At 49.8% G+C, this 27008-nt stretch overlaps 1 protein-coding gene across 1 annotated transcript in view; it reads left to right on the top strand.

Moving 5' to 3' along the window:
* Positions 1-26776, top strand: part of LOC310866133 (bifunctional heparan sulfate N-deacetylase/N-sulfotransferase 2-like) — a 38004-nt gene extending 11228 nt beyond the window's left edge. Inside the window, exons 5-16 of the mRNA XM_083775535.1 lie at positions 828-915; positions 3245-3399; positions 10350-10535; positions 12859-12987; positions 14593-14775; positions 15810-15906; positions 16580-16703; positions 17352-17526; positions 20369-20539; positions 23371-23480; positions 25107-25209; positions 26481-26776. Coding sequence (XP_083631661.1) covers positions 828-915; positions 3245-3399; positions 10350-10535; positions 12859-12987; positions 14593-14775; positions 15810-15906; positions 16580-16703; positions 17352-17526; positions 20369-20539; positions 23371-23480; positions 25107-25209; positions 26481-26585 — 1626 coding nt within the window. The 3' untranslated portion in view covers positions 26586-26776. The remainder of the gene's footprint in view (positions 1-827; positions 916-3244; positions 3400-10349; positions 10536-12858; positions 12988-14592; positions 14776-15809; positions 15907-16579; positions 16704-17351; positions 17527-20368; positions 20540-23370; positions 23481-25106; positions 25210-26480) is intronic.
* Positions 26777-27008: the final 232 nt, after the last annotated feature.

Below are 27008 nucleotides of genomic sequence, written 5' to 3'. Positions count from 1 at the left end.
CCAAACTCTTCTCCCTTCTGGCTCCAAAACTGTGGAATGCACTTCCCATTGCAGTCAGAACTGCAGCATCACTCCCAATCTTCCGCCGTAGTCTGAAAACCCACCTTTTCAGACTCCATCATGGCCCGTAGCACTTACCCCACCCCCTTAGATAGCATTTCTGTTGGCTTAGATAGCATTTGACACAGACTTATAGCATGTTATGTAGACAGCACTATAATTGCATTGTATATAGTCATAGCACGCCATAGTACATATGTATAGCATAGTAGTAAATATGTATAGTTTATATGTATAGTTTCATTATATAGATATTCCACTGTTACTTTCTTAGCTTACGCATGTTTTATGATAAATGCTTTTGTGATGTATTCCCATGCTTTTTTGTTCTTGCTTAATGTAAGTCGCTCTGGATTAAGAGCGTCTGCTAAATGCCTAAATTGTAAATTGCATTATATAGATATTCCACTGTTACTTTCTTAGCTTACGCATGTTTCATGATAAATGTTTTTATGTGATGTATTCCCATGCTTTTTTGTTCTTGCTTAATGTAAGTCGCTCTGGACTAAGAGCGTCTGCTAAATGCCTAAATTGTAAATTGCATTATATAGATATTCCACTGTTACTTTCTTAGCTTACGCATGTTTCATGATAAATGTTTTTATGTGATGTATTCCCATGCTTTTTTGTTCTTGCTTAATGTAAGTCGCTCTGGATTAAGAGCGTCTGATAAATGCCTACATTGTAAATTGTAAATTGTGTGCGCTCTGATCTCTGACATGTGTGTGGTTTCCTGTGGTCTTATGATGACTTCCTGTGGTCCTCAGGCTCTGCTCAGCACTCAGAACAAGCTGCGGACGCTGGTCCCAAACTTCACCTTCAACCTGGGCTTCTCTGGGAAGTTCTACCACACAGGTAGGGATGGAGAGGGTTCTATCACAGGTAGGGATGGAGGGGGTTCTATCACAGGTAGGGATGGAGGGGGTTCTATCACAGGTAGGGATGGAGGGGGTTCTATCACAGGTAGGGATGGAGGGGGTTCTATCACAGGTAGGGATGGAGAGGGTTCTATCACACAGGTAGGGATGGAGAGGGTTCTATCACAGGTAGGGATGGAGAGGGTTCTATCACAGGTAGGGATGGAGGGGGTTCTATCACAGGTAGGGATGGAGGGGGTTCTATCACACAGGTAGGATGGAGAGGGTTCTATCACAGGTAGGGATGGAGGGGGTTCTATCACACAGGTAGGATGGAGAGGGTTCTATCACAGGTAGGGATGGAGGGGGTTCTATCACAGGTAGGGATGGAGAGGGTTCTATCACACAGGTAGGGATGGAGGGGGTTCTATCACAGGTAGGGATGGAGAGGGTTCTATCACAGGTAGGGATGGAGAGGGTTCTATCACACAGGTAGGGATGGATAGGGTTCTATCACAGGTAGGGATGGAGGGGGTTCTATCACACAGGTAGGGATGGAGAGGGTTCTATCACACAGGTAGGGATGGATAGGGTTCTATCACAGGTAGGGATGGAGAGGGTTCTATCATACAGGTAGGGATGGATAGGGTTCTATCACACAGGTAGGGATGGATAGGGTTCTATCACAGGTAGGGATGGAGAGGGTTCTATCATACAGGTAGGGATGGAGAGGGTTCTATCACAGGTAGGGATGGAGGGGGTTCTATCACACAGGTAGGGATGGAGGGGGTTCTATCACAGGTAGGGATGGAGGGGGTTCTATCACAGGTAGGGATGGAGGGGGTTCTATCACAGGTAGGGATGGAGGGGGTTCTATCACAGGTAGGGATGGAGGGGGTTCTATCACAGGTAGGGATGGAGAGGGTTCTATCACAGGTAGGGATGGAGGGGGTTCTATCACAGGTAGGGATGGAGAGGGTTCTATCACAGGTAGGGATGGAGGGGGTTCTATCACAGGTAGGGATGGAGAGGGTTCTATCACAGGTAGGGATGGAGAGGGTTCTATCACAGGTAGGGATGGAGAGGGTTCTATCACAGGTAGGGATGGAGAGGGTTCTATCACAGGTAGGGATGGAGGGGGTTCTATCACAGGTAGGGATGGAGGGGGTTCTATCACAGGTAGGGATGGAGAGGGTTCTATCATACAGGTAGGGATGGAGAGGGTTCTATCACAGGTAGGGATGGAGGGGGTTCTATCACAGGTAGGGATGGAGAGGGTTCTATCACACAGGTAGGGATGGAGGGGGTTCTATCACAGGTAGGGATGGAGAGGGTTCTATCACAGGTAGGGATAGAGAGGGTTCTATCACAGGTAGGGATGGAGGGGGTTCTATCACAGGTAGGGATGGAGAGGGTTCTATCACACAGGTAGGGATGGAGGGGGTTCTATCACAGGTAGGGATGGAGAGGGTTCTATCACACAGATAGGGATGGAGAGGGTTCTATCACAGGTAGGGATGGAGAGGGTTCTATCACACAGGTAGGGATGGAGGGGGTTCTATCACAGGTAGGGATGGAGGGGGTTCTATCACAGGTAGGGATGGAGGGGGTTCTATCACAGGTAGGGATGGAGGGGGTTCTATCACAGGTAGGGATGGAGAGGGTTCTATCACAGGTAGGGATGGAGGGGGTTCTATCACAGGTAGGGATGGAGAGGGTTCTATCACAGGTAGGGATGGAGAGGGTTCTATCACAGGTAGGGATGGAGGGGGTTCTATCACAGGTAGGGATGGAGAGGGTTCTATCACAGGTAGGGATGGAGAGGGTTCTATCACAGGTAGGGATGGAGAGGGTTCTATCACAGGTAGGGATGGAGTCTGTTAACCCATTTTGGGCGGGCACCCCTTTTGGTGTTATAGCTTTAGCTATTGAAAAATAGCTGATCTACAAGCTCTTAGCGCGCCACCGAGTGGCGCGCTAAGAGCTTGCACCAGGCTTGCACCAGGCTCCTTATTTTATTGAATGCGAAGACTTTTTCATTTTTTTCATTTTTTCATTTCCTTTTATCTTCTAATAAAAGCTAAACTGATATAAAAAAGTAATAACAAATCAATCAAATCTTTAAAAGACATAAGACAATGCTCCATGTTCGTCACATGTGCTTGTTACTGTGTGACTGTGTGTGTGTGTGTGTGTGTGTGTGTGTGTGTGTGTGTGTGTGTGTGTGTGTGTGTGTGTGTGTGTGTGTGTGTGTGTGTGTGTGTGTGTGTGTGTGTGTGTGTGTGTGTGTGTGCGTGCGTGCGTGCGTGCGTGCGTGCGTGCGTCAGGTACGGACGAGGAGGACCGTGGGGACGACATGCTGCTTCGCCACAGGAAGGACTTCTGGTGGTTTCCTCACATGTGGAGCCACATGCAGCCTCACCTGTTCCACAACGGCAGCGTGCTGGCCGAGCAGATGAGGCTCAACATGCTGTTCGCCCAGGTGAGACCCCTTAGACCAGGGGAGACCCGTTAGACCAGGGGAGACCCCTTAGACCAGATGAGACCTGTTAGACCAGGTGAGACCCCTTAGACCAGGTGAGACCCCTTAGACCAGGTGAGACCCCTTAGACCAGGTGAGACCCGTTAGACCAGGTGAGACCCGTTAGACCAGGTGAGACCACTTAGACCAGGTGAGACCCCTTAGACCAGGTGAGACCCGTTAGACCAGGTGAGACCCGTTAGACCAGGTGAGACCACTTAGACCAGGTGAGACCCGTTAGACCAGGTGAGACCAGTTAGACCAGTGGTTCTTTTTTTTATATATATATATTTTTTATCCCACGATTTTGTAACCCATTTTTCACCCCTGTGTCAATCATCTAATGTGATCCTGGGCTCTACACACCCTCCACCAACCTAGTCCCCCATATATGGGGGACAAGGGGAGACCAACCTAGTCCCCATATATGGGGGACAAGGGGAGACCAACCTAGTCCCCATATATGGGGGACAAGGGGAGACCAACCTAGTCCCCATATATGGGGGACAAGGGGAGACCAACCTAGTCCCCATATATGGGGGACAAGGGGAGAGCAACGGACTTGAACTCATGCTTCCTTCATGCCTGAGTGTCCAAGTTCCTCCTTTACACCTGACAGGGGGGAGTTTCCCTGGTTGGACGTAGCGCGTGGAAGGAACACGTTATTCCAACCAGTTCCTTTCCCCTCCATCAGGCGCCCTGGCTGGCCAGGGGGAGGCAGTATAGAGACCAGTTCCTTTCCCCTCCATCAGGCGCCCCGGCTGGCCAGGGGGAGGCAGTATAGAGACCAGTTCCTTTCCCCTCCATCAGGCGCCCCGGCTGGCCAGGGGGAGGCAGTATAGAGACCAGTTCCTTTCCCCTCCATCAGGCGCCCTGGGCTGGCCAGGGGGAGGCAGTATAGAGACCAGTTCCTTTCCCCTCCATCAGGCGCCCCGGGCTGGCCAGGGGGAGGCAGTATAGAGACCAGTTCCTTTCCCCTCCATCAGGCGCCCCGGGCTGGCCAGGGGGAGGCAGTATAGAGACCAGTTCCTTTCCCCTCCAGGGGGAGGCAGTTTTAATAACCACTGATGACTCCAGCCGGTGAACGTAATGAGCAACTATAAACCAACCATGACAGCAGTTCTGGCGCTGTTTGTGTGTGTGCGTGTGCGTGTGCATGTGCGTGCGTTCCCAGCGTGTGTGAAAGTGATCAGTGCCGTTTGCACACGTTTTCCCAGGACCATCTGGGCCGCGGCCCGGCCCAACCAGGACCATCTGGGCCGCGGCCCGGCCCAACCAGGACCATCTGGGCCGCGGCCCGGCCCAGCCTGGCTGACCTCCACTAGACAGGTCTGGTTTAACGCAGCGAGGAGACCATGTCCTCCCACACCGCTAATAATGACTTAAAATGTGTTTTTAAATTGGGAGGCTGGAGAGCAAGCAGTGGATTTATTTAGTGTTAATGTATTCAGGGTCGCACTGAGCTAGTGTTGCAATCAACTAGTGTAGCAGAGAGCAGTATTTTAATCAGACCAGTGTGTTGTCCAGTGGAAACCTCGTATGAATCTGATCTCAGGTCAGAATGGGTTAACTCTGTAATCGCGGCTAGCTGTTAGCATGAACCCCAGCTCGTGATGACCAAAAGGGGTTCCCGTTCAGAATGGGATAAAGTCTGTAGGCCGAATGAGTGTAAATAATGTATATTGATGCCGTTATATCTGTCATTTCTTCTTGCACCAGGCTCCTTATTTTATTGAATGCGAAGACTTTTTCATTTTTTTCATTTTTTCATTTCCTTTTATCTTCTAATAAAAGCTAAACTGATATAAAAAAGTAATAACAAATCAATCAAATCTTTAAAAGACATAAGACAATGCTCCATGTTCGTCACGGCCTCCGTCGAACCATTTATAGATGTTTAGGTGGATGCGTTTCCATTCGCTGTAAAACCTTTTTTCATGCTTCTGCTTCTTACAAGTGTGTGTGTGTGTGTGTGTGTGTGTGTGTGTGTGTGTGTGTGTGTGTGTGTGTGTGTGTGTGTGTGTGTGTGTGTGCGCGCGTGTGTGTGCGTGTGCGTGTGTGTGTGTGTGCGTGTGCGTGTGTCCGTACATGTGTGTGTTAATCTGTCAGTGTATTTCAACAGGATAGGTCATGCCGATCTAATCCTCAACCTTTGCTGTCTGTCATACAACTTCCTTGACATATCGATCCCAGTCTTATCTGTGCGTGCGTGCGTGCGTGCGTGCCTGCGTGTGTGCGTGTGTGTGTGTGTGTGTGCGTGCGGGGGGCTGCGTGCATATATCACTATATTTGTGAGGACCAAATGTCTCCACATGTACAGTAGAATGTGATTGTGAGCACTCTGTTCCTATAGTTTTAAAATGATTTCTGGCTCTTTGATACAGAGACAGTCATGGTGACGAGACTAACTGTTCAGGAGAGGAGAAAAAGGTTATCTTTTTATCCAAAATGAGGTAATAGCAGCAGGCAGACTCTTCACAAACTAGAGCATGTCTGAGATAAGTGTCAGAGCTGAAATCTACACGTAAATATGAAATACATGCTTAAACATGTAGTTAGGTGTAATGTTAGAGACCACAGAAGACATGTAAATATGAAATAAATGCTTAAACATGTAGTTAGGTGTAATATTAGAGTCCACAGAAGACATGTAAATATGAAATAAATGCTTAAACATGTAGCTAGGTGTAATGTTAGAGACCACAGAAGACATGTCAATATGAAATAAATGCTTAAACATGTAGCTATAGGTGTAATGTTAGAGACCACAGAAGACATGTAAATATGAAATAAATGCTTAAACATGTAGCTATAGGTGTAATGTTAGAGACCACAGAAGACATGTAAAAATGAAATAAATGCTTAAACATGTAGCTATAGGTGTAATGTTAGAGACCACAGAAGACATGTAAATATGAAATAAATGCTTAAACATGTAGCTATAGGTGTAATGTTAGAGACCACAGAAGACATGTAAATATGAAATAAATGCTTATTGCTTAAACATGTAGCTATAGGTGTAATGTTAGAGACCACAGAAGACATGTAAATATGAAATAAATGCTTTAACATGTAGCTATAGGTGTAATGTTAGAGTCCACAGAAGACATGTAAATATGAAATAAATGCTTAAACATGTAGCTAGGTGTAATGTTAGAGTCCACAGAAGACATGTAAATATGAAATAAATGCTTAAACATGTAGCTATAGGTGTAATGTTAGAGTCCACAGAAGACATGTAAATATGAAATAAATGCTTAAACATGTAGCTAGGTGTAATGTTAGAGTCCACAGAAGACATGTAAATATGAAATAAATGCTTAAACATGTAGCTATAGGTGTAATGTTAGAGACCACAGAAGACATGTAAATATGAAATAAATGCTTAAACATGTAGCTATAGGTGTAATGTTAGAGTCCACAGAAGTGAACCTTTCAAGCCTGTTTTCTCAACTCTCTGTTTCTCTGCCAGACATTACTCTATAAGTCATATCTCCTAAACTGGTGGGTCAAACTGAACAACCAATATGTCAATTTGAAGCTATGATTCCCTGCTTTCAACATGACATGTGAAAAAAACGAATCCATTGACCTAACGCTGTCCAGTTTGGTCACATTTATAGAGAGATAGTCTTCAGAACAAACAAAGGCATAGGAGAGCGTACACCGTTAGTGGCGAGGTCGTGCTGACCACGGGACACAGAAAGGACGAGAGGTTACACAACTCGCGCTCACGATGACAATACTTTATATTTATAAAATGACCAATGTTTCCGCAGGATATGCCTTCAGAGAGAGAGAGAGAGAGGCTTATACAGTTTACAGTTACAGGATATGCCTTCAGAGAGACAGAGAGAGAGGCTTATACAGTTTACAGTTACAGGATATGCCTTCAGAGAGAGAGAGAGAGAGGCTTATACAGTTTACAGTTACAGGATATGCCTTCAGAGAGACAGAGAGAGAGGCTTATACAGTTTACAGTTACAGGATATGCCTTCAGAGAGAGAGAGAGAGAGAGGCTTATACAGTTTACAGTTACAGGATATGCCTTCAGAGAGACAGAGAGAGAGGCTTATACAGTTTACAGTTACAGGATATGCCTTCAGAGAGACAGAGAGAGAGGCTTATACAGTTTACAGTTACAGGATATGCCTTCAGAGAGACAGAGAGAGAGGCTTATACAGTTTACAGTTACAGGATATGCCTTCAGAGACAGAGAGAGAGAGGCTTATACAGTTTACAGTTACAGGATATGCCTTCAGAGACAGAGAGAGAGAGGCTTATACAGTTTACAGTTACAGGATATGCCTTCAGAGAGACAGAGAGAGGCTTATACAGTTTATATATTATACAGGATATGCCTTCAGAGAGAGAGAGAGGCTTATACAGTTTCGGAAAAGATTTGCAGATCTGCTGTTGTCGGCTTTTGTTGTTAGGCCTTAGGGTTTGAACCTTTGATGTAGAGGCTGACGTCTGTACAACGTGTGTGTGTGTGTGTGTGTGTGTGTGTGTGTGTGTGTGTGTGTGTGTGTGTGTGTGTGTGTGTGTGTGTGTGTGTGTGTGTGTGTGTGTGTGTGTGTGTGTGTGTGTGTGTGTGTGTGTGTGTGTGTGTGTGTGTGTGTGTGTGTGTGTGTGTGTGTGTGTGTGTGTGTGTGTGTGTGTGTGTGTGTGTGTGTGTGTGTGTGCGCGCGCGCTCTATAATCCTGTGTCCTCCATGATGACAATGACACACTGCCTCCTATGAAACCTGCCAACATGATGTGTGTGTGTGTGGACACTGTGGGTGCTCACGTGCGTGTGTGTGTGTAGGTGCTTGTGTGCGTGCGTGCATATGTGTGTGACTGTGTGTGTGGACACTGTGGGTGCTCACGTGCGTGCGTGCGTGTGTGTAGGTGCTCGTGTGCGTGCGTGGGGGGGTGTGTGTGCTCATGTGTGTGCGAGCGTGTGTGTCCTAGTGACTCAGGACTTCCTTGCCGTAATGCTGATGCATTCCAGTAGAGCTTTGTCTCCCCCTGCTGGCAGTGTGAGCTGTTGCCGCAGTCTGCCTGTCTAGACTGAAACAGCAGATGAGAAAACCTCTTCCTTCCCATTCCAGTCAGAACTGGAGACTCACGACCAAACCTCCCGCCGTGGTCTGAAAACCCACCTCTTTTAGACTCCGTCTTGACCCGTAGCATTTGCCCTAGCCTCAACGATCTTAAGGCGTAACATCTAACTAATTTAGATGCATTTCATGTAGACATATAGCACCCTCTATACGCATAGGTTTACTATACAGATATTATACTTTTAGCGGTGTTGATATTGTCGACTAAAACTAAGTCGTTCGTCGACTATACCGTTTTCCACTGACAACATCTAAATGGAAACTAAATAAAAACTAAGCTATGGTGACTAGAACTAAGACTAAATATACTGACAATTTTGTCAACAAATAAAAACTAGACTAAAATGTTAGGAAGGGACTAGCCTCGATACCCAGGCTTTCATTTCGTCTGCGCGAAAGATGAAAGCCTGGAAAAAGCCGTGGGCTGAACCAGTCTAAAAGTGGGAGTCAACCCTTCCGCGTGGGCGTCGCTCTAAATGATGTGACGTAGCGCTGCACTAGGGGGGAGAGGAGGGGCCGGGGGTGACGGACAGATCGATGAGATCCAATCAGGGTGCGCGCTTTTCTGAGACGCGACCCTCCCATCTAGGCCAGAAATGTCTCTGCTTAGGTCAGGCTAGGAAGGGACTAGTGGACAACAGATCCAGTATAGGTAATTTTCAAAGTTACTATAGCCATGATCACAAACAAACAACAAGAATGATGTTGTGTTTACTGACAGCCGGTGACAGGGCGGTGATCGGCTACGTGAAACTGGAGATCAATACGTAGCTACGGCCAATCGGAACAGCTCTATGTAAATACGTGCAGGAATGTTCACACCCCCAAAATACGGAAAATAGTCTTTCATTATAGAGACATTTTTGCAACGACTTAATGACACTAAAACGACGTTCTGATGGAATAAAAACATTCTTTAACGTTCCAACTGTGTTAATGTGGCTAAAAACGAAAACCACCAAAAAAAAATAATAATAATGTATTTTGTTCTATAGTGAAGTTATACTATTGCCGACTTGTGGTTCAAATCACTGGCACTGGTCACAAATGTCTTCTAAATCCTGACAGTTTTCTGATTGTCGTTCTCAAACATTTTCATGTCAACGACCCCCAAGATTATCTGTAATTGGCCGCCGACCCCCATCTGAAAATATGTTGTTCCAGGGACCCCCCCCCCCCCAGAAGCAAAGATATGAGTTAAAAACGTCCGCTCTGAAAGAATATAATTATATCCAAAGATTTGCGCCACATTTTCACGATTTTTATTTCCTATGAGCTTGTAGATAGAGCTAGAGTATAACATAATGCTTAACCCATTCTGACCTGAGATCAGATTTAAAAAAAAAAGTCTTCTACATCCTGACAGTTTTCTGAAAAAAGCTGTTTCCGTGTCAGTCGTTCTTCGATTTTTCAAAAAATAGCAGACCTACAAGCTCGTAGCGCGCCACTCGGTGGCGCGCTACGAGCTTGTAGATCTGCTATTTTTTGAAAAATAGCAGACCTACAAGCTCGTAGCGCGCCACTCGGTGGCACGCTACGAGCTTGTAGATCTGCTATTTTTTCAATAGCTAAAGCATAGCATAATGCTAACACCAAAATGGGTTAAAAAAGCCTAAATGGTATGAATAGTGCCCCTCTCTCTCTCTCTCTCTCTCTCTCTCTCTCTCTCTGTCAGGAGCACGGCATCCCCACGGACATGGGCTACGCGGTGGCCCCCCACCACTCGGGGGTCTACCCGGTCCACTAACCCTAAGGTCCACTAACCCTAAGGTCCACTAACCCTCTCTCTCTCTCTCTCTGTCAGGAGCACGGCATCCCCACAGACATGGGCTACGCGGTGGCCCCCCACCACTCGGGGGTCTACCCGGTCCACAGCCAGCTGTACGAGGCCTGGAAGGCGGTTTGGGGCATCCGGGTGACCAGCACGGAGGAGTACCCCCACCTCCGGCCCGCGCGCTACCGCCGCGGCTTCATCCACAGCGCCATACAGGTACGCTAACCGCTATACCGCCGCGGCTTCATCCACAGCGCCATACAGGTACGCTAACCGCTATACCGCTACCGCCGCGGCTTCATCCACAGCGCCATACAGGTACGCTAACCGCTATACCGCTACCGCCGCGGCTTCATCCACAGCGCCATACAGGTACGCTAACCGCTATACCGCCGCGGCTTCATCCACAGCGCCATACAGGTACGCTAACCGCTATACCGCTACCGCCGCGGCTTCATCCACAGCGCCATACAGGTACGCTAACCGCTATACCGCTACCGCCGCGGCTTCATCCACAGCGCCATACAGGTACGCTAACCGCTATACCGCTATACCGCTACCGCCGCGGCTTCATCCACAGCGCCATACAGGTACGCTAACCGCTATACCGCCACCGCCGCGGCTTCATCCACAGCGCCATACAGGTACGCTAACCGCTATACCGCTATACCGCCGCGGCTTCATCCACAGCGCCATACAGGTACGCTAACCGCTATACCGCTACCGCCGCGGCTTCATCCACAGCGCCATACAGGTACGCTAACCGCTATACCGCTACCGCCGCGGCTTCATCCACAGCGCCATACAGGTACGCTAACCGCTATACCGCTACCGCCGCGGCTTCATCCACAGCGCCATACAGGTACGCTAACCGCTATACCGCTACCGCCGCGGCTTCATCCACAGCGCCATACAGGTATACGCTAACTGCTATACCGCTACCGCCGCGGCTTCATCCACAGCGCCATACAGGTACGCTAACCGCTATACCGCTACCGCTACCGCCGCGGCTTCATCCACAGCGCCATACACGTACGCTAACCGCTACCGCCGCGGCTTCATCCACAGCGCCATACAGGTACGCTAACCGCTATACCGCTACCGCTATACCGCCGCGGCTTCATCCACAGCGCCATACAGGTACGCTAACCGCTATACCGCTACCGCCGCGGCTTCATCCACAGCGCCATACAGGTACGCTAACCGCTATACCGCTACCGCCGCGGCTTCATCCACAGCGCCATACAGGTACGCTAACCGCTATACCGCTACCGCCGCGGCTTCATCCACAGCGCCATACAGGTACGCTAACCGCTATACCGCTACCGCCGCGGCTTCATCCACAGCGCCATACAGGTACGCTAACCGCTATACCGCTACCGCCGCGGCTTCATCCACAGCGCCATACAGGTACGCTAACCGCTATACCGCTACCGCCGCGGCTTCATCCACAGCGCCATACAGGTATACGCTAACTGCTATACCGCTACCGCCGCGGCTTCATCCACAGCGCCATACAGGTACGCTAACCGCTATACCGCTACCGCTACCGCCGCGGCTTCATCCACAGCGCCATACACGTACGCTAACCGCTACCGCCGCGGCTTCATCCACAGCGCCATACAGGTACGCTAACCGCTATACCGCTACCGCTATACCGCCGCGGCTTCATCCACAGCGCCATACAGGTACGCTAACCGCTATACCGCTACCGCCGCGGCTTCATCCACAGCGCCATACAGGTACGCTAACCGCTATACCGCTACCGCCGCGGCTTCATCCACAGCGCCATACAGGTACGCTAACCGCTATACCGCTACCGCCGCGGCTTCATCCACAGCGCCATACAGGTACGCTAACCGCTATACCGCTACCGCCGCGGCTTCATCCACAGCGCCATACAGGTACGCTAACCGCTACCGCTATACCGCCGCGGCTTCATCCACAGCGCCATACAGGTACGCTAACCGCTATACCGCTACCGCCGCGGCTTCATCCACAGCGCCATACAGGTACGCTAACCGCTATACCGCTACCGCCGCGGCTTCATCCACAGCGCCATACAGGTACGCTAACCGCTATACCGCCGCGGCTTCATCCACAGCGCCATACAGGTACGCTAACCACTATACCGCTACCGCCGCGGCTTCATCCACAGCGCCATACAGGTACGCTAACCGCTATACCGCCGCGGCTTCATCCACAGCGCCATACAGGTACGGGATCGCTGGCACCATCACAGCATTTAAGTTGATTGATCATTCCCGGGATTCCTTCAAAATAGGAGCTCTGGGGTGTCGGGGGAAAATGATCGGGGTGACGATTCTTATGATATCGCTAAAAGCTCCAAAGCGTTCATATTTTGAACGAAAGGCGGATGAGAAGTCAGAAATGAAGCGCGTAGCGTAGGACCGGTCAAAACCAACGGAGAGCGCCCTGGATCAGGAGAGACCAGGCAGTCTTTCTGCCGCGCCAACAGCATAGGGTCCTTCCCAGACAGACCTGGGGTCAGTTCTGACCTGTATATTGTGTATTCCAGGTCCTCCCCAGGCAGACCTGTGGTCTGTTCACCCACACCATCTTCTACAATGAGTATCCAGGAGGATCTAAGGAGCTGGACAAGAGCATCAGAGGAGGAGAGCTGTTCCTGACCGTGCTGCTAAACCCAGTACGTATGCACGCACGCACACACGCACGCGCGCACGCACGCACACGCACGCACGCACGCACGCACGCACACACACACACACGTCGTATATTACCTAGAAATGCAACTAACCAACTAAACTAGAGAAAACTGGAGTTCTCTAAAACAAACTGCACACTGTACTGTAGTGAAAAACCTTGAAACATTTACCTTTACTGCGTGGCCCCAGTACCCCCCCCCACAAAATGACCGGAACTACTTCATATTGACTAAAACCAGAGCAGAACTCCCACCACGGGACTCGGACAATCAATTAATACAGTTACAACCACTATATTAATGGCAAGTATTTCATACAACTTAAGTTAAAAAAATCTGAACTATCCCTTTAAGACTCAACGAGGACGGATTACAGTGCTTTCAGAACAGAACAGAAGGATCTATCGATCGCCTCCAGCCCCCCCCCCCCCCCCCCGCGTCCTAACGACATCGTTACAAACCATTACCTGGATTGATTGGCTCCACCTACTACACCCATCTGTTAGGAAGCTCTTTTCTTTAACCACCACGTCAGCGTCTTTCATAATAATGGCGCTATAGTGCCAGACGCATTGGGGACATTTTATACTCTGAAAAGCCCCGCCTCCCATTACCCCCCCCCTCTAAAAGGCGCTGGACTTCAACACAATCCCAACTGGACAGTTTTAGGACAAAGACGTTTTAATGAAAAAACAGTGGATTAAGAACCTCAACACGGATTTTCCTGGAGGCTTAAACATGCCTAAAATCAGATCTTGAATACAACAAAACTTAAACTCAGGTTTAAACTGGAGAAAATCTAAAAAATGATTGGATCAGACTTCCTTCGGATACATGGCGAATGCATTCATTCCTTGCACTGTGCCTACACATGTGTAGGTCGCAACATGTGTAGGTCGCAACATGTGTAGGTCGCAAGGTCGCAACTTCATGTTGCGACCGAAGGTCGCAACATGAAGTCTTTCTGTGCCTGATCTGATCTCAGGTCAGAATGGAAAACTGTCAGGATGTAGAAGAAATTTATAGAATCTGATCTCAGGTCAGAATGGAAAACTGTCAGGATGTAGAAGAAATTTATAGAATCTGATCTCAGGTCAGAATGGTAAACTGTCAGGATGTAGAAGACATTTATAGAATCTGATCTCAGGTCAGAATGGAAAACTGTCAGGATGTAGAAGACATTTTTAGAATCTGATCTCAGGTCAGAATGGTAAACTGTCAGGATGTAGAAGACATTTATAGAATCTGATCTCAGGTCAGAATGGTAAACTGTCAGGATGTAGAAGAACATTTATAGAAGGTTTTAACCAATTCTGAACGGGAACCCATTTTGGTGTTACCATCATGTCATGCTTTAGCTATTGAAAAATAGCAGACCTACAAGCTCATATCGCGCCACCGAGTGGCGCGATATGAGCTTGTAGGTCTGCTATTTTTTTTTAAATCGACTGACATTTTTTGGAATCTGATCTCAGGTCAGAATGGGTTAATCAGACCAGTGTGTCCCAGTGGAAACCTCGTATGAATCTGATCTGAGGTCAGAATGGGTCTATTAACTGGTTTCTCCTCCTCCGTTGTCTCCTCCAGATCAGCATCTTCATGACCCACCTGTCTAACTACGGTAACGACCGTCTGGGCCTCTACACCTTCGAGTCTCTGGTGAAGTTCGTCCAGTGCTGGACCCACCTGAGGCTGCAGACCCTCCCCCCCGTCACGCTGGCCGAGCGCTACTTCCACATCTTCCCCGAGGAGAGGGACCCGCTGTGGCAGGTCAGTGTGGCTGATCGATTCATTGATTGATTGATTTATTGATTGATTGAATACTTAAGTAACACAATCTATGCCAGATTTGAAAATTCTCGTATATAGAGCTTAAACCCGGCTGTGCCAAGACGAGATTATCGTATTTTATTTATTTTAATTTATCCAGAATGAATACACTTAATATCTACAGTCCGGTCGCAGCCTTGAGTTGGTCGGATACACGGTTGTCCAGAACCGCCACAAAAGGCTCTGGGCTCAGGCTCTGCCAGTCAGTGGTTCTAACGAGGCTAACAGTACATTTTAACAGCGGGGCGACAGCCAGACGAATTTTCCTGGAAGTGCATTATTTGTCTATGGGACCCTACTGGCGACTACCGGCGATAGCAGGTGAACGGGCGATGGTCGAAAAGTGGGCGGGGCGACGTAGCCCGAAAAGATACAAATAATGCATCTTTTCGGGCGATTAGGCTTTTTGTCGGCCGATGCTCGCCCGCTGTTAAAAGGTACTGTCAGTCCCCTCACCTGTAGAATTCCCAGCCTCTGCCTCAGCCAATTGATTGCCATGGCAACCCCACACCTGCCATTTGATTACTTAACCAGTCCACTTGTCACAGTCAGTTTGCACTCTTCAGGCACAGACAGACAGAGATCTCCATATATAGACATACATGTGACACAGACACACGGTTAAAACGGCTGCTATGACAAGGGGTATTGCATACTAGGTTTCCCAACTTGCATCGTTCCCAAGTAGGGTCGGTGCCCGACGGCCACAGGTCTAGTATGAACTGATGTCATTGGCTGGGTTGTTAGTATGAACTGATGTGATTGGCTGGGTTATGTTTTCAGAACCCGTGTCAGGTCTAGTATGAACTGATGTGATTGGCTGGGTTATGTTTTCAGAACCCGTGTCAGGTCTAGTATGAACTGATGTGATTGGCTGGGTTATGTTTTCAGAACCTGTGTCAGGTCTAGTATAAACTGATGTGATTGGCTGGGTCGTTAGTATGAACTGATGTGATTGGCTGGGTCGTTTTCAGAACCCGTGTCACGACAAGCGACACAAAGACATCTGGTCAAAGGAGAAGACCTGTGATAGGCTGCCCAAGTTCCTGGTGGTCGGACCCCAGAAAACAGGTGAGACAGCTGTCTGTCTGTCTGTCTGTCTGTCTGTCTGTCTGTCTGTCTGTCTGTCTGTCTGTCTGTCTGTCTGTCTGTCTGTCTGTCTGTCTGTCTGTCTGTCTGTCTGTCTGTCTGTCTGTCTGTCTGTCTGTCTGTCTCTCTCTCTCTCTCTCTCTCTCTCTCTCTCTCTCTCTCTCTCTCTCTCAGCACAGGGTAATAACAGTCTCTTGTGCTATGCTACATGCTAACAGGCACCACAGTGTTGTAGTGTGCTATGCTACGTGCTAAAAGGCACCACAGTTTAATAACAGTGTTGTGTTGTGTTATGCTACATGCTAACAGGCACCACAGTGTAATAACAGTGTTGTGTTGTGCTATGCTACATGCTAACAGGCACCACAGTGTAATAACAGTGTTGTGCTATGCTACGTGCTAACAGGCACAACAGTGTTGTAGTGTGCTATGCTACGTGCTAAAAGGCACCACAGTTTAATAACAGTGTTGTGTTGTGTTATGCTACATGCTAACAGGCACCACAGTGTAATAACAGTGTTGTGTTGTGCTATGCTACATGCTAACAGGCACCACAGTGTAATAACAGTGTTGTGTTGTGTTGTGCTATGCTACGTGCTAACAGCCACCACAGTGTATTAACAGTGTTGTGTTGTGCTATGCTACGTGCTAACAGGCACCACGGCGCTGCACTCGTTCCTCAGCCTCCACCCGGCCATCACCGCCTCCTTCCCCAGCCCCGTCACCTTCGAGGAGATCCAGTTCTTCAGCGGCGCGAACTACGACAACGGCATCGACTGGTACGACTCCACCTAAACCCTCTTTCACTTCCACTGTGGGCTCCAGTCAAGCCCCCGGTGAGGCTATCCAACGTTGAAGCTGCCACTACTACCTACTGGCGGAATGTGGAATTGCAGCACTTTCATGGAGGTGGACGGGGCTAGGCTAGGCTAGGCTGAACTTCCGCTCGCTCGAGCCATTGGAGTTATAATTATACTTCCGGCGGTCTTCCGGGTGCTTAACCCATTCTGACCTGAGATCAGATTCATACGAGGTTTCCACTGGACACACACTGGTCTGATTATAACCCATTCTGTCAGTCGTTCTTCGATTTTTCAAAAAATAGCAGACCTACAAGCTCGTAGCGCGCCACTCGGTGGCGCGCTACGAGCTTGTAGGTCTGCTATTTTTCAATAGCTAAAGCATGACATGGGTTCAAAACGCCACTGAGCGACTTCTATCGAAATGGGTTTGGTCTCTCTATCCTTTTGTTACTCTACGGTTAGACGGTTTAGTGATTTTAGATATATTGACCTGATGTTCTTTACGACGCGCTGTCTGTCTGTCTGTCTGTCTGTCTGTCTGTCTGTCTGTCTGTCTGTCTGTCTGTCTGTCTGTCTGTCTGTCTGTCTGTCTGTCTGTCTGTCTGTCTGTCGCCCCCTCTGCAGGTACATGGACTTCTTCCCCTTCCCCTCCAACGTCAGCACCGACTTCATGTTCGAGAAGAGCGCCAACTACTTCGACACGGAGGTCGCGCCCAAGAGGGCGGCCGCGCTGCTGCCCAGAGCCAAGGTCCTGGCCGTGCTCATCAACCCCTCGGACCGGGCCTACTCCTGGTACCAGGTGAGATGACCCCTCCCTCACATAGACACACAGAACCACACGTCCTAGACTCTTCTCCCTTCTCTAAAACACCCCTTCTCTAAAACACCCTGGACAACGCTCCACACGTCCCAGACTCTTCTCCCTTCTCTAAAACACCCTGGACAACGCTCCACACGTCCCAGACTCTTCTCCCTTCCCTAAAGCACCCTGGCCAACGCTCCACACGTCCCAGACTCTTCTCCCTTCTCTAAAACACCCTGGACAACGTTCCACACGTCCTAGACTCTTCTCCCTTCTCTAAAACACCATGGACAACGCTCCACACGTCCTAGACTCTTCTCCCTTCTCTAAAACACCCTGGACAACGCTCCACACGTCCTGGACTCTTCTCCCTTCCCTACAACACCCTGGACAACGCTCCACACGTCCTAGACTCTTCTCCCTTCTCTACAACACCCTGGACAACGCTCCACACGTCCCAGACTCTTCTCCCTTCTCTAAAACACCCTGGACAACGCTCCACACGTCCCAGACTCTTCTCCCTCCTCTAAAACACCCTGGACAATGCTCCACGCGTCCCAGACTCTTCTCCCTCCTCTAAATCACCCTGGACAACGCTCCACACGTCCCAGACTCCTTTCCCTTCTCTAAAACACCCTGGACAACGCTCCACACGTCCCAGACTCTTCTCCCTTCTCTAAAACACCCTGGACAACGCTCCACACGTCCTAGACTCTTCTCCCTTCTCTAAAACACCCTGGACAACGCTCCACACGTCCTGGACTCTTCTCCCTTCCCTACAACACCCTGGACAACGCTCCACACGTCCTAGACTCTTCTCCCTTCTCTACAACACCCTGGACAACGCTCCACACGTCCCAGACTCTTCTCCCTTCTCTAAAACACCCTGGACAACGCTCCACACGTCCCAGACTCTTCTCCCTTCTCTAAAACACCCTGGACAACGCTCCACACGTCCCAGACTCCTCTCCCTTCTCTAAAACACCCTGGAGAACGCTCCACACGTCCCAGACTCTTCTCCCTTCTCTAAAACACCCTGGACAACGCTCCACACGTCCCAGACTCCTCTCCCTTCTCTAAAACACCCTGGAGAACGCTCCACACGTCCTAGACTCTTCTCCCTTCTCTAAAACACCCTGGACAACGCTCCACACGTCCCAGACTCTTCTCCCTTCTCTAAAACACCCTGGACAACGCTCCACACGTCCCAGACTCTTCTCCCTCCTCTAAAACACCCTGGACAATGCTCCACGCGTCCCAGACTCTTCTCCCTCCTCTAAATCACCCTGGACAACGCTCCACACGTCCCAGACTCCTTTCCCTTCTCTAAAACACCCTGGACAACGCTCCACACGTCCCAGACTCTTCTCCCTTCTCTAAAACACCCTGGACAACGCTCCACACGTCCTAGACTCTTCTCCCTTCTCTAAAACACCCTGGACAACGCTCCACACGTCCTGGACTCTTCTCCCTTCCCTACAACACCCTGGACAACGCTCCACACGTGCTAGACTCTTCTCCCTTCTCTACAACACCCTGGACAACGCTCCACACGTCCCAGACTCTTCTCCCTTCTCTAAAACACCCTGGACAACGCTCCACACGTCCCAGACTCTTCTCCCTCCTCTAAAACACCCTGGACAATGCTCCACGCGTCCCAGACTCTTCTCCCTCCTCTAAATCACCCTGGACAACGCTCCACACGTCCCAGACTCCTTTCCCTTCTCTAAAACACCCTGGACAACGCTCCACACGTCCCAGACTCTTCTCCCTTCTCTAAAACACCCTGGACAACGCTCCACACGTCCTAGACTCTTCTCCCTTCTCTAAAACACCCTGGACAACGCTCCACACGTCCTGGACTCTTCTCCCTTCCCTACAACACCCTGGACAACGCTCCACACGTCCTAGACTCTTCTCCCTTCTCTACAACACCCTGGACAACGCTCCACACGTCCCAGACTCTTCTCCCTTCTCTAAAACACCCTGGACAACGCTCCACACGTCCCAGACTCTTCTCCCTTCTCTAAAACACCCTGGACAACGCTCCACACGTCCCAGACTCCTCTCCCTTCTCTAAAACACCCTGGAGAACGCTCCACACGTCCCAGACTCTTCTCCCTTCTCTAAAACACCCTGGACAACGCTCCACACGTCCCAGACTCCTCTCCCTTCTCTAAAACACCCTGGAGAACGCTCCACACGTCCTAGACTCTTCTCCCTTCTCTAAAACACCCTGGACAACGCTCCACACGTCCCAGACTCTTCTCCCTTCTCTAAAACACCCTGGACAACGCTCCACACGTCCCAGACTCTTCTCCCATCTCTAAAACAACCTGGACAACGCTCCACACGTCCCAGACTCTTCTCCCTTCTCTAAAACACCCTGGACAACGCTCCACACGTCCCAGACTCTTCTCCCTTCTCTAAAACACCCTGGACAACGCTCCACACGTCCCAGACTCTTCTCCCTTCTCTAAAACACCCTGGACAACGCTCCACACGTCCCAGACTCTTCTCCCTTCCCTAAAACACCCTGGACAACGCTCCACGCGTCCCAGACTCTTCTCCCTTCTCTAAAACACCCTGGACAACGCTCCACACGTCCCAGACTCTTCTCCCTTCTCTAAAACACCCTGGACAACGCTCCACACGTTCCAGACTCTTCTCCCTTCTCTAAAACACCCTGGACAACGCTCCACACGTCCCAGACTCTTCTCCCTTCTCTAAAACACCCTGGACAACGCTCCACACTTCCCAGACTCTTCTCCCTTCTCTAAAACACCCTGGACAATGTATGTATTTGTGTTTATCTTTCTGCGTCTGTCCCACCGCTCAGCACCAGAGGGCGCACCAGGACCCGGCGGCGCTCAACAACAGCTTCCACACGGTGGTGACGGCGCCCCCTGCGGGCCAGAGGGACGTACTGACGCTGCAGAGACGCTGCCTCAAACCAGGAGCCTACGCCACACACCTGGAGAGATGGCTACGACACTACACGCCCAGCCAGGTGATAGCTTAGCACCAATTCATTACGCTAATGACGTTTATACATTTAACCCATTCTGGACGGGAACCCATTTTGGTGTTAGCATCGTGTTGTGCTTTAGCTATTGAAAAATAGCAGATCTACAAGCTCATAGCGCGCCACCGAGTGGCGCGCTACGAGCTTGTAGGTCTGCTATTTTTGAAAAATCAAAGACACTTTTAGAATCTGATCTCGGGTCAGAATGGGTTAATAATTAAACTGTCAGGATGTAATAGACATTTTTAGAATCTGATCTCGGGTCAGAATGGGTTAAAAACCAATTTAGAATAACTGAATTAGAAGAAAAAAAAGAAAAAGTCAAAACTAACTATACCATTTTTAAAAATCACACCACATGCTGTTCAGTCTAGACGCAGCCAACACTGCCCTCTACTGGAGGTTTATGGAAACGTTAACCGTGGCAAGCAACACTGGTTGTCTCCACCAGGCCGAAGGCATGGGGAGAGAGTATGTTTTATTGTCTCCACCAGGCCGAAGGCATGGGGAGATAGTATGTTTTATTGTCTCCACCAGGCCGAAGGCATGGGGAGATAGTATGTTTTATTGTCTCCACCAGGCCGAAGGCATGGGGAGAGAGTATGTTTTATTGTCTCCACCAGGCCGAAGGCACGGGGAGAGAGTATGTTTTATTGTCTCCACCAGGCCGAAGGCATGGGGAGAGAGTATGTTTTATTGTCTCCACCAGGCTGAAGGCATGGGGAGAGAGTATGTTTTATTGTCTCCACCAGGCCGAAGGCATGGGGAGAGAGTATGTTTTATTGTCTCCACCAGGCTGAAGGCATGGGGAGAGAGTATGTTTTATTGTCTCCACCAGGCCGAAGGCATGGGGAGAGAGTATGTTTTATTGTCTCCACCAGGCCGAAGGCATGGGGAGAGAGTATGTTTTATTGTCTCCACCAGGCTGAAGGCACGGGGAGAGAGTATGTTTTATTGTCTCCACCAGGCCGAAGGCATGGGGAGAGAGTATGTTTTACTGTCTCCACCAGGCCGAAGGCATGGGGAGAGAGTATGTTTAGTTGTCTCCACCAGGCCGAAGGCATGGGGAGAGAGTATGTTTTATTGTCTCCACCAGGCCGAAGGCATGGGGAGAGAGTATGTTTAGTTGTCTCCACCAGGCCGAAGGCATGGGGAGAGAGTATGTTTTATTGTCTCCACCAGGCTGAAGGCATGGGGAGAGAGTATGTTTTATTGTCTCCACCAAGCTGAAGGCATGGGGAGAGAGTATGTTTTATTGTCTCCACCAGGCCGAAGGGCCTAAGGGGAGAGTATGTTTTATTGTCTCCACCAGGCTGAAGGCATGGGGAGAGAGTATGTTTTATTGTCTCCACCAGGCTGAAGGCTTGGGGAGAGAGTATGTTTTATTGTCTCCACCAGGCCGAAGGCATGGGGAGAGAGTATGTTTTATTGTCTCCACCAGGCTGAAGGCATGGGGAGAGAGTATGTTTTATTGTCTCCACCAGGCTGAAGGCTTGGGGAGAGAGTATGTTTTATTGTCTCCACCAGGCCGAAGGCATGGGGAGAGAGTATGTTTTATTGTCTCCACCAGGCTGAAGGCATGGGGAGAGAGTATGTTTTATTGTCTCCACCAGGCCGAAGGCACGGGGAGAGAGTATGTTTTATTGTCTCCACCAGGCCGAAGGCATGGGGAGAGAGAGTATGTTTTATTGTCTCCACCAGGCCGAAGGCATGGGGAGAGAGTATGTTTTATTGTCTCCACCAGGCTGAAGGCATGGGGAGAGAGTATGTTTTATTGTCTCCACCAGGCTGAAGGCATGGGGAGAGAGAGTATGTTTTATTGTCTCCACCAGGCCGAAGGCATGGGGAGAGAGTATGTTTTATTGTCTCCACCAGGCCGAAGGCATGGGGAGAGAGTATGTTTTATTGTCTCCACCAGGCCGAAGGCATGGGGAGAGAGTATGTTTTATTGTCTCCACCAGGCCGAAGGCACGGGGAGAGAGTATGTTTTATTGTCTCCACCAGGCCGAAGGCATGGGGAGAGAGTATGTTTTATTGTCTCCACCAGGCCGAAGGCACGGGGAGAGAGTATGTTTTATTGTCTCCACCAGGCTGAAGGCATGGGGAGAGAGTATGTTTTATTGTCTCCACCAGGCCGAAGGCATGGGGAGAGAGTATGTTTTATTGTCTCCACCAGGCCGAAGGCATGGGGAGAGAGTATGTTTTATTGTCTCCACCAGGCCGAAGGCATGGGGAGAGAGTATGTTTTATTGTCTCCACCAGGCCGAAGGCATGGGGAGAGAGTATGTTTTATTGTCTCCACCAGGCCGAAGGCATGGGGAGAGAGTATGTTTTATTGTCTCCACCAGGCCGAAGGCATGGGGAGAGAGTACGTTTTTGGACAGTACACCTACAGATTTGGTCCAAACATCACTTGAATTGGTACACAAGTCTCTCTTATCTAGAGCCATTCAACAAAACGGGTCTTTCAGATTTCTCAGACTCCATCCTGATTGGCTATATAAGATTGGCTTCCAAAGTTCGCAGGAGTGCTCAAGTTTCAAACAAAATGCCGCAAACCATGAAGACATCGCGTGATTTCCGTGAAATTGTGCACGCACATTCCCACTAGGCAAGAGGAAGAGATGCCACAAAGGCTCCCTGTCAGCCTACTGTGATCTATCACCGCAACGCAAAGATCACCTTCAACTCTGCTCAGTCCTGATCTGTATTGTGTGCGTGTGTGTGTGTGTGTGTGTGTGTGTGTGTGTGTGTGTGTGCGTGTGTGTGTGTGTGTGTGTGTGTGTGTGTGTGTGTGTGTGTGTGTGTGTGTGTAGCTGCACATAGTGGATGGAGCTCTGCTTCGCACCAACCCAGCTCTGGTGATGGACGGAATCCAGCGGTTTCTGGGAGTCACGCCCGTATTTAACTACACCCTGACTCTGACGTGAGTAACCCCCCCTTTAACTACACCCTGACTCTGACGTGAGTAACACCACCTTTAACTACACCCTGACTCTGAGGTGAGTAACCCCCCCTTTAACTACACCCTGACTCTGACGTGAGTAACCCCCCCTTTAACTACACCCTGACTCTGACGTGAGTAACCCCCCCTTTAACTACACCCTGACTCTGACGTGAGTAACCCCCCCTTTAACTACACCCTGACTCTGACGTGAGTAACACCACCTTTAACTACACCCTGACTCTGAGGTGAGTAACCCCCCCTTTAACTACACCCTGACTCTGAGGTGAGTAACCCCCCCTTTAACTACACCCTGACTCTGACGTGAGTAACCCCCCCTTTAACTACACCCTGACTCTGACGTGAGTAACACCACCTTTAACTACACCCTGACTCTGACGTGAGTAACCCCCCCTTTAACTACACCCTGACTCTGACGTGAGTAACCCCCCCTTTAACTACACCCTGACTCTGAGGTGAGTAACCCCCCCTTTAACTACACCCTGACTCTGACGTGAGTAACCTCCCCTTTAACTACACCCTGACTCTGACGTGAGTAACACCCCCTTTAACTACACCCTGACTCTGACGTGAGTAACCCCCCCTTTAACTACACCCTGACTCTGACGTGAGTAACACCACCTTTAACTACACCCTGACTCTGACGTGAGTAACACCACCTTTAACTACACCCTGACTCTGACGTGAGTAACACCACCTTTAACTACACCCTGACTCTGACGTGAGTAACCCCCCCTTTAACTACACCCTGACTCTGACGTGAGTAACACCACCTTTAACTACACCCTGACTCTGACGTGAGTAACCCCCCCTTTAACTACACCCTGACTCTGACGTGAGTAACACCACCTTTAACTACACCCTGACTCTGACGTGAGTAACCCTTTAACTACACCCTGACTCTGACGTGAGTAACACCACCTTTAACTACACCCTGACTCTGACGTGAGTAACACCCCCTTTAACTACACCCTGACTCTGACGTGAGTAACACCACCTTTAACTACACCCTGACTCTGACGTGAGTAACGCCCCCTTTAACTACACCCTGACTCTGACGTGAGTAACCCCCCCTTTAACTACACCCTGACTCTGACGTGAGTAACCCCCCCCTTTAACTACACCCTGACTCTGACGTGAGTAACCCCCCCCTTTAACTACACCCTGACTCTGACGTGAGTAACCCCCCCTTTAACTACACCCTGACTCTGACGTGAGTAACACCACCTTTAACTACACCCTGACTCTGACGTGAGTAACACCACCTTTAACTACACTCTGACTCTGACGTGAGTAACCCCACCTTTAACTACACCCTGACTCTGACGTGAGTAACCCCACCTTTAACTACACCCTGACTCTGACGTGAGTAACACCACCCATATTTAAGCTTACGCATGATTCATGATGACTGTTCTTGATGTATTATCGTGTGTGTGTGTGTGTGTGTGTGTGTGTGTGTGTGTGTGTGTGTGTGTGTGTGTGTGTGTGTGTGTGTGTGTGTGTGTGTGTGTGTGTGTGTGTGTGTGTGTGTGTGTGTGTGTGTGTGTGTGTGTGTGTGTGTGTGTGTGTGCGCGTGCGGTCCAGGTATGATGACAGTAAGGGGTTCTGGTGTCAGAGGGTTGAGGGAGGAAGACCCAAATGTCTGGGGAAGAGCAAGGGCAGGAAGTACCCCGAGATGACCCCCGAGGTACTGTCTGTCTGTCTGTCTGTCTGTCTGTCTGTCTGTCTGTCTGTCTGTCTGTCTGTCCGTCCGTCCGTCCGTCCGTCCGTCCGTCCGTCCGTCCGTCCGTCCGTCCGTCCGTCCGTCCGTCCGTCCGTCCGTCCGTCCGTCTGTCCCTCTGTCTGTCTGTCCCTCTGTCTGTCTGTCCCTCTGTCTGTCTGTCTGTCTGTCTGTCTGTCCCTCTGTCTGTCCGTCTGTCTGTCTGTCTGTCTGTCTGTCTGTCTGTCTGTCTGTCTGTCTGTCTGTCTGTCTGTCTGTCTGTCTGTCTGTCTGTCTGTCTGTCCGTCCGTCCGTCCGTCTGTCTGACTCCTGAGGTAGTCGTGCGTCCGGGCTGTGTTGAGCGCTGGCTCCGTTCACTCATGAGTATAGGATCATTAATACATATAACAACCCCCAACAATAATCAATCATACAATTATTATAATAATAATAATAAAACTTTATTTGTATAGCACCTTTCATAACATGAAATGCAGCTCAAAGTGCTTTACAGAACAATGGAGAATAAAAGAAAAGCAAGGCAACGACATTAAAAAACAAGCAGTAATGCAATACAGTGAGGAACAAAAAATAAAAGATCAATTAAAAGCGATGTTGTAGAAGTGGGTCTTGAGCTGAGCTTTAAAAATGTCTACAGAGGCTGCCTGTCGAAGGTACAGTGGGAGCTTGTTCCATGCCGTCGGCCCCTAGAAGCAAAAAGCTGCTTCCCCGTATTTTTTAGTTGCAAAGCGAGCAGGCCAGCAGTGGAAGACCTTAGGGGGCGGTTTGGGACATATTTAGGCAGGCAGTCATGTAGGTAGGAAGGTGTAAAATAATTTTAAAATCAATCCTAAAAACAACCGGAAGCCAGTGCAGTGCAATTGGCCCAGGCGGTGGCGTAACCGTCTGGGCACCCGACTGGTAATCCAGTCGCAGTGTGCCGCGGGTTCGACTCCCGAGCCCGACACGGCCTTTACTGCATGTCTTCCCCCCCCCCCATCTCTCTCCTGTTTCCTGTGAGCCTACTGTCTGTCCCTTCAAAAAACCAATAAAAGGCGTTAGCCGCAAAAAATATGTATAAAAAAAAAAGAATCATACAATTATTTAGTTATTAATCACAATCACATATGTAATCACTTGTCTGTCTTCTCTTTTGTTCTGTCTGTCTCTCTCTCTCTCTGCCTCCTACCTGTCTGTCTGCCTCTCTCTGTCTGTCTGCGTGTCTGTCTGTCTGTCTGTCTGTCTGTCTGCGTGTCCAGACGCGGTCCTTCCTGTCGGAGTATTACCGCGAGCACAACGCGGAGCTGCTGCGTCTACTGAACCGCCTGGGCCAGGCCACGCCCTCCTGGCTCCGCGAGAGCTGAGTGGCCCCGCCCCCACACAGCCATATGCCCCTCCCACCTGGAGCTGAGGACCCGCCCACACAGCCACATAACCCCGCCCACCTGGAGCTGAGGACCCGCCCACACAGCCACATAACCCCGCCCACCTGGAGCCGAGGACCCGCCCACACAGCCACATATCCCCGCCCACCTGGAGCCGAGGACCCGCCCACACAGCCACATATCCCCGCCCACCTGGAGCCGAGGACCCGCCCACACAGCCATATGCCCCTCCCACCTGGAGCCGAGGACCCGCCCACACAGCCATATGCCCCTCCCACCTGGAGCCGAGGACCCGCCCACACAGCCACATGCCCCTCCCACCTGGAGCTGAGGAACCGCCCGGTCAGATGAGTCATCCAATGAGGGGGAGAGAAAACAGCCCGGGTCACATGGGTCATCCAA

Source organism: Protomyctophum parallelum (assembly GCF_964188405.1).
Source record: "Protomyctophum parallelum genome assembly, chromosome: 10".
Classification (NCBI taxonomy): Eukaryota; Metazoa; Chordata; class Actinopteri; order Myctophiformes; family Myctophidae; genus Protomyctophum; species Protomyctophum parallelum.
This window is presented reverse-complemented; position numbering and strand designations above follow the sequence as displayed.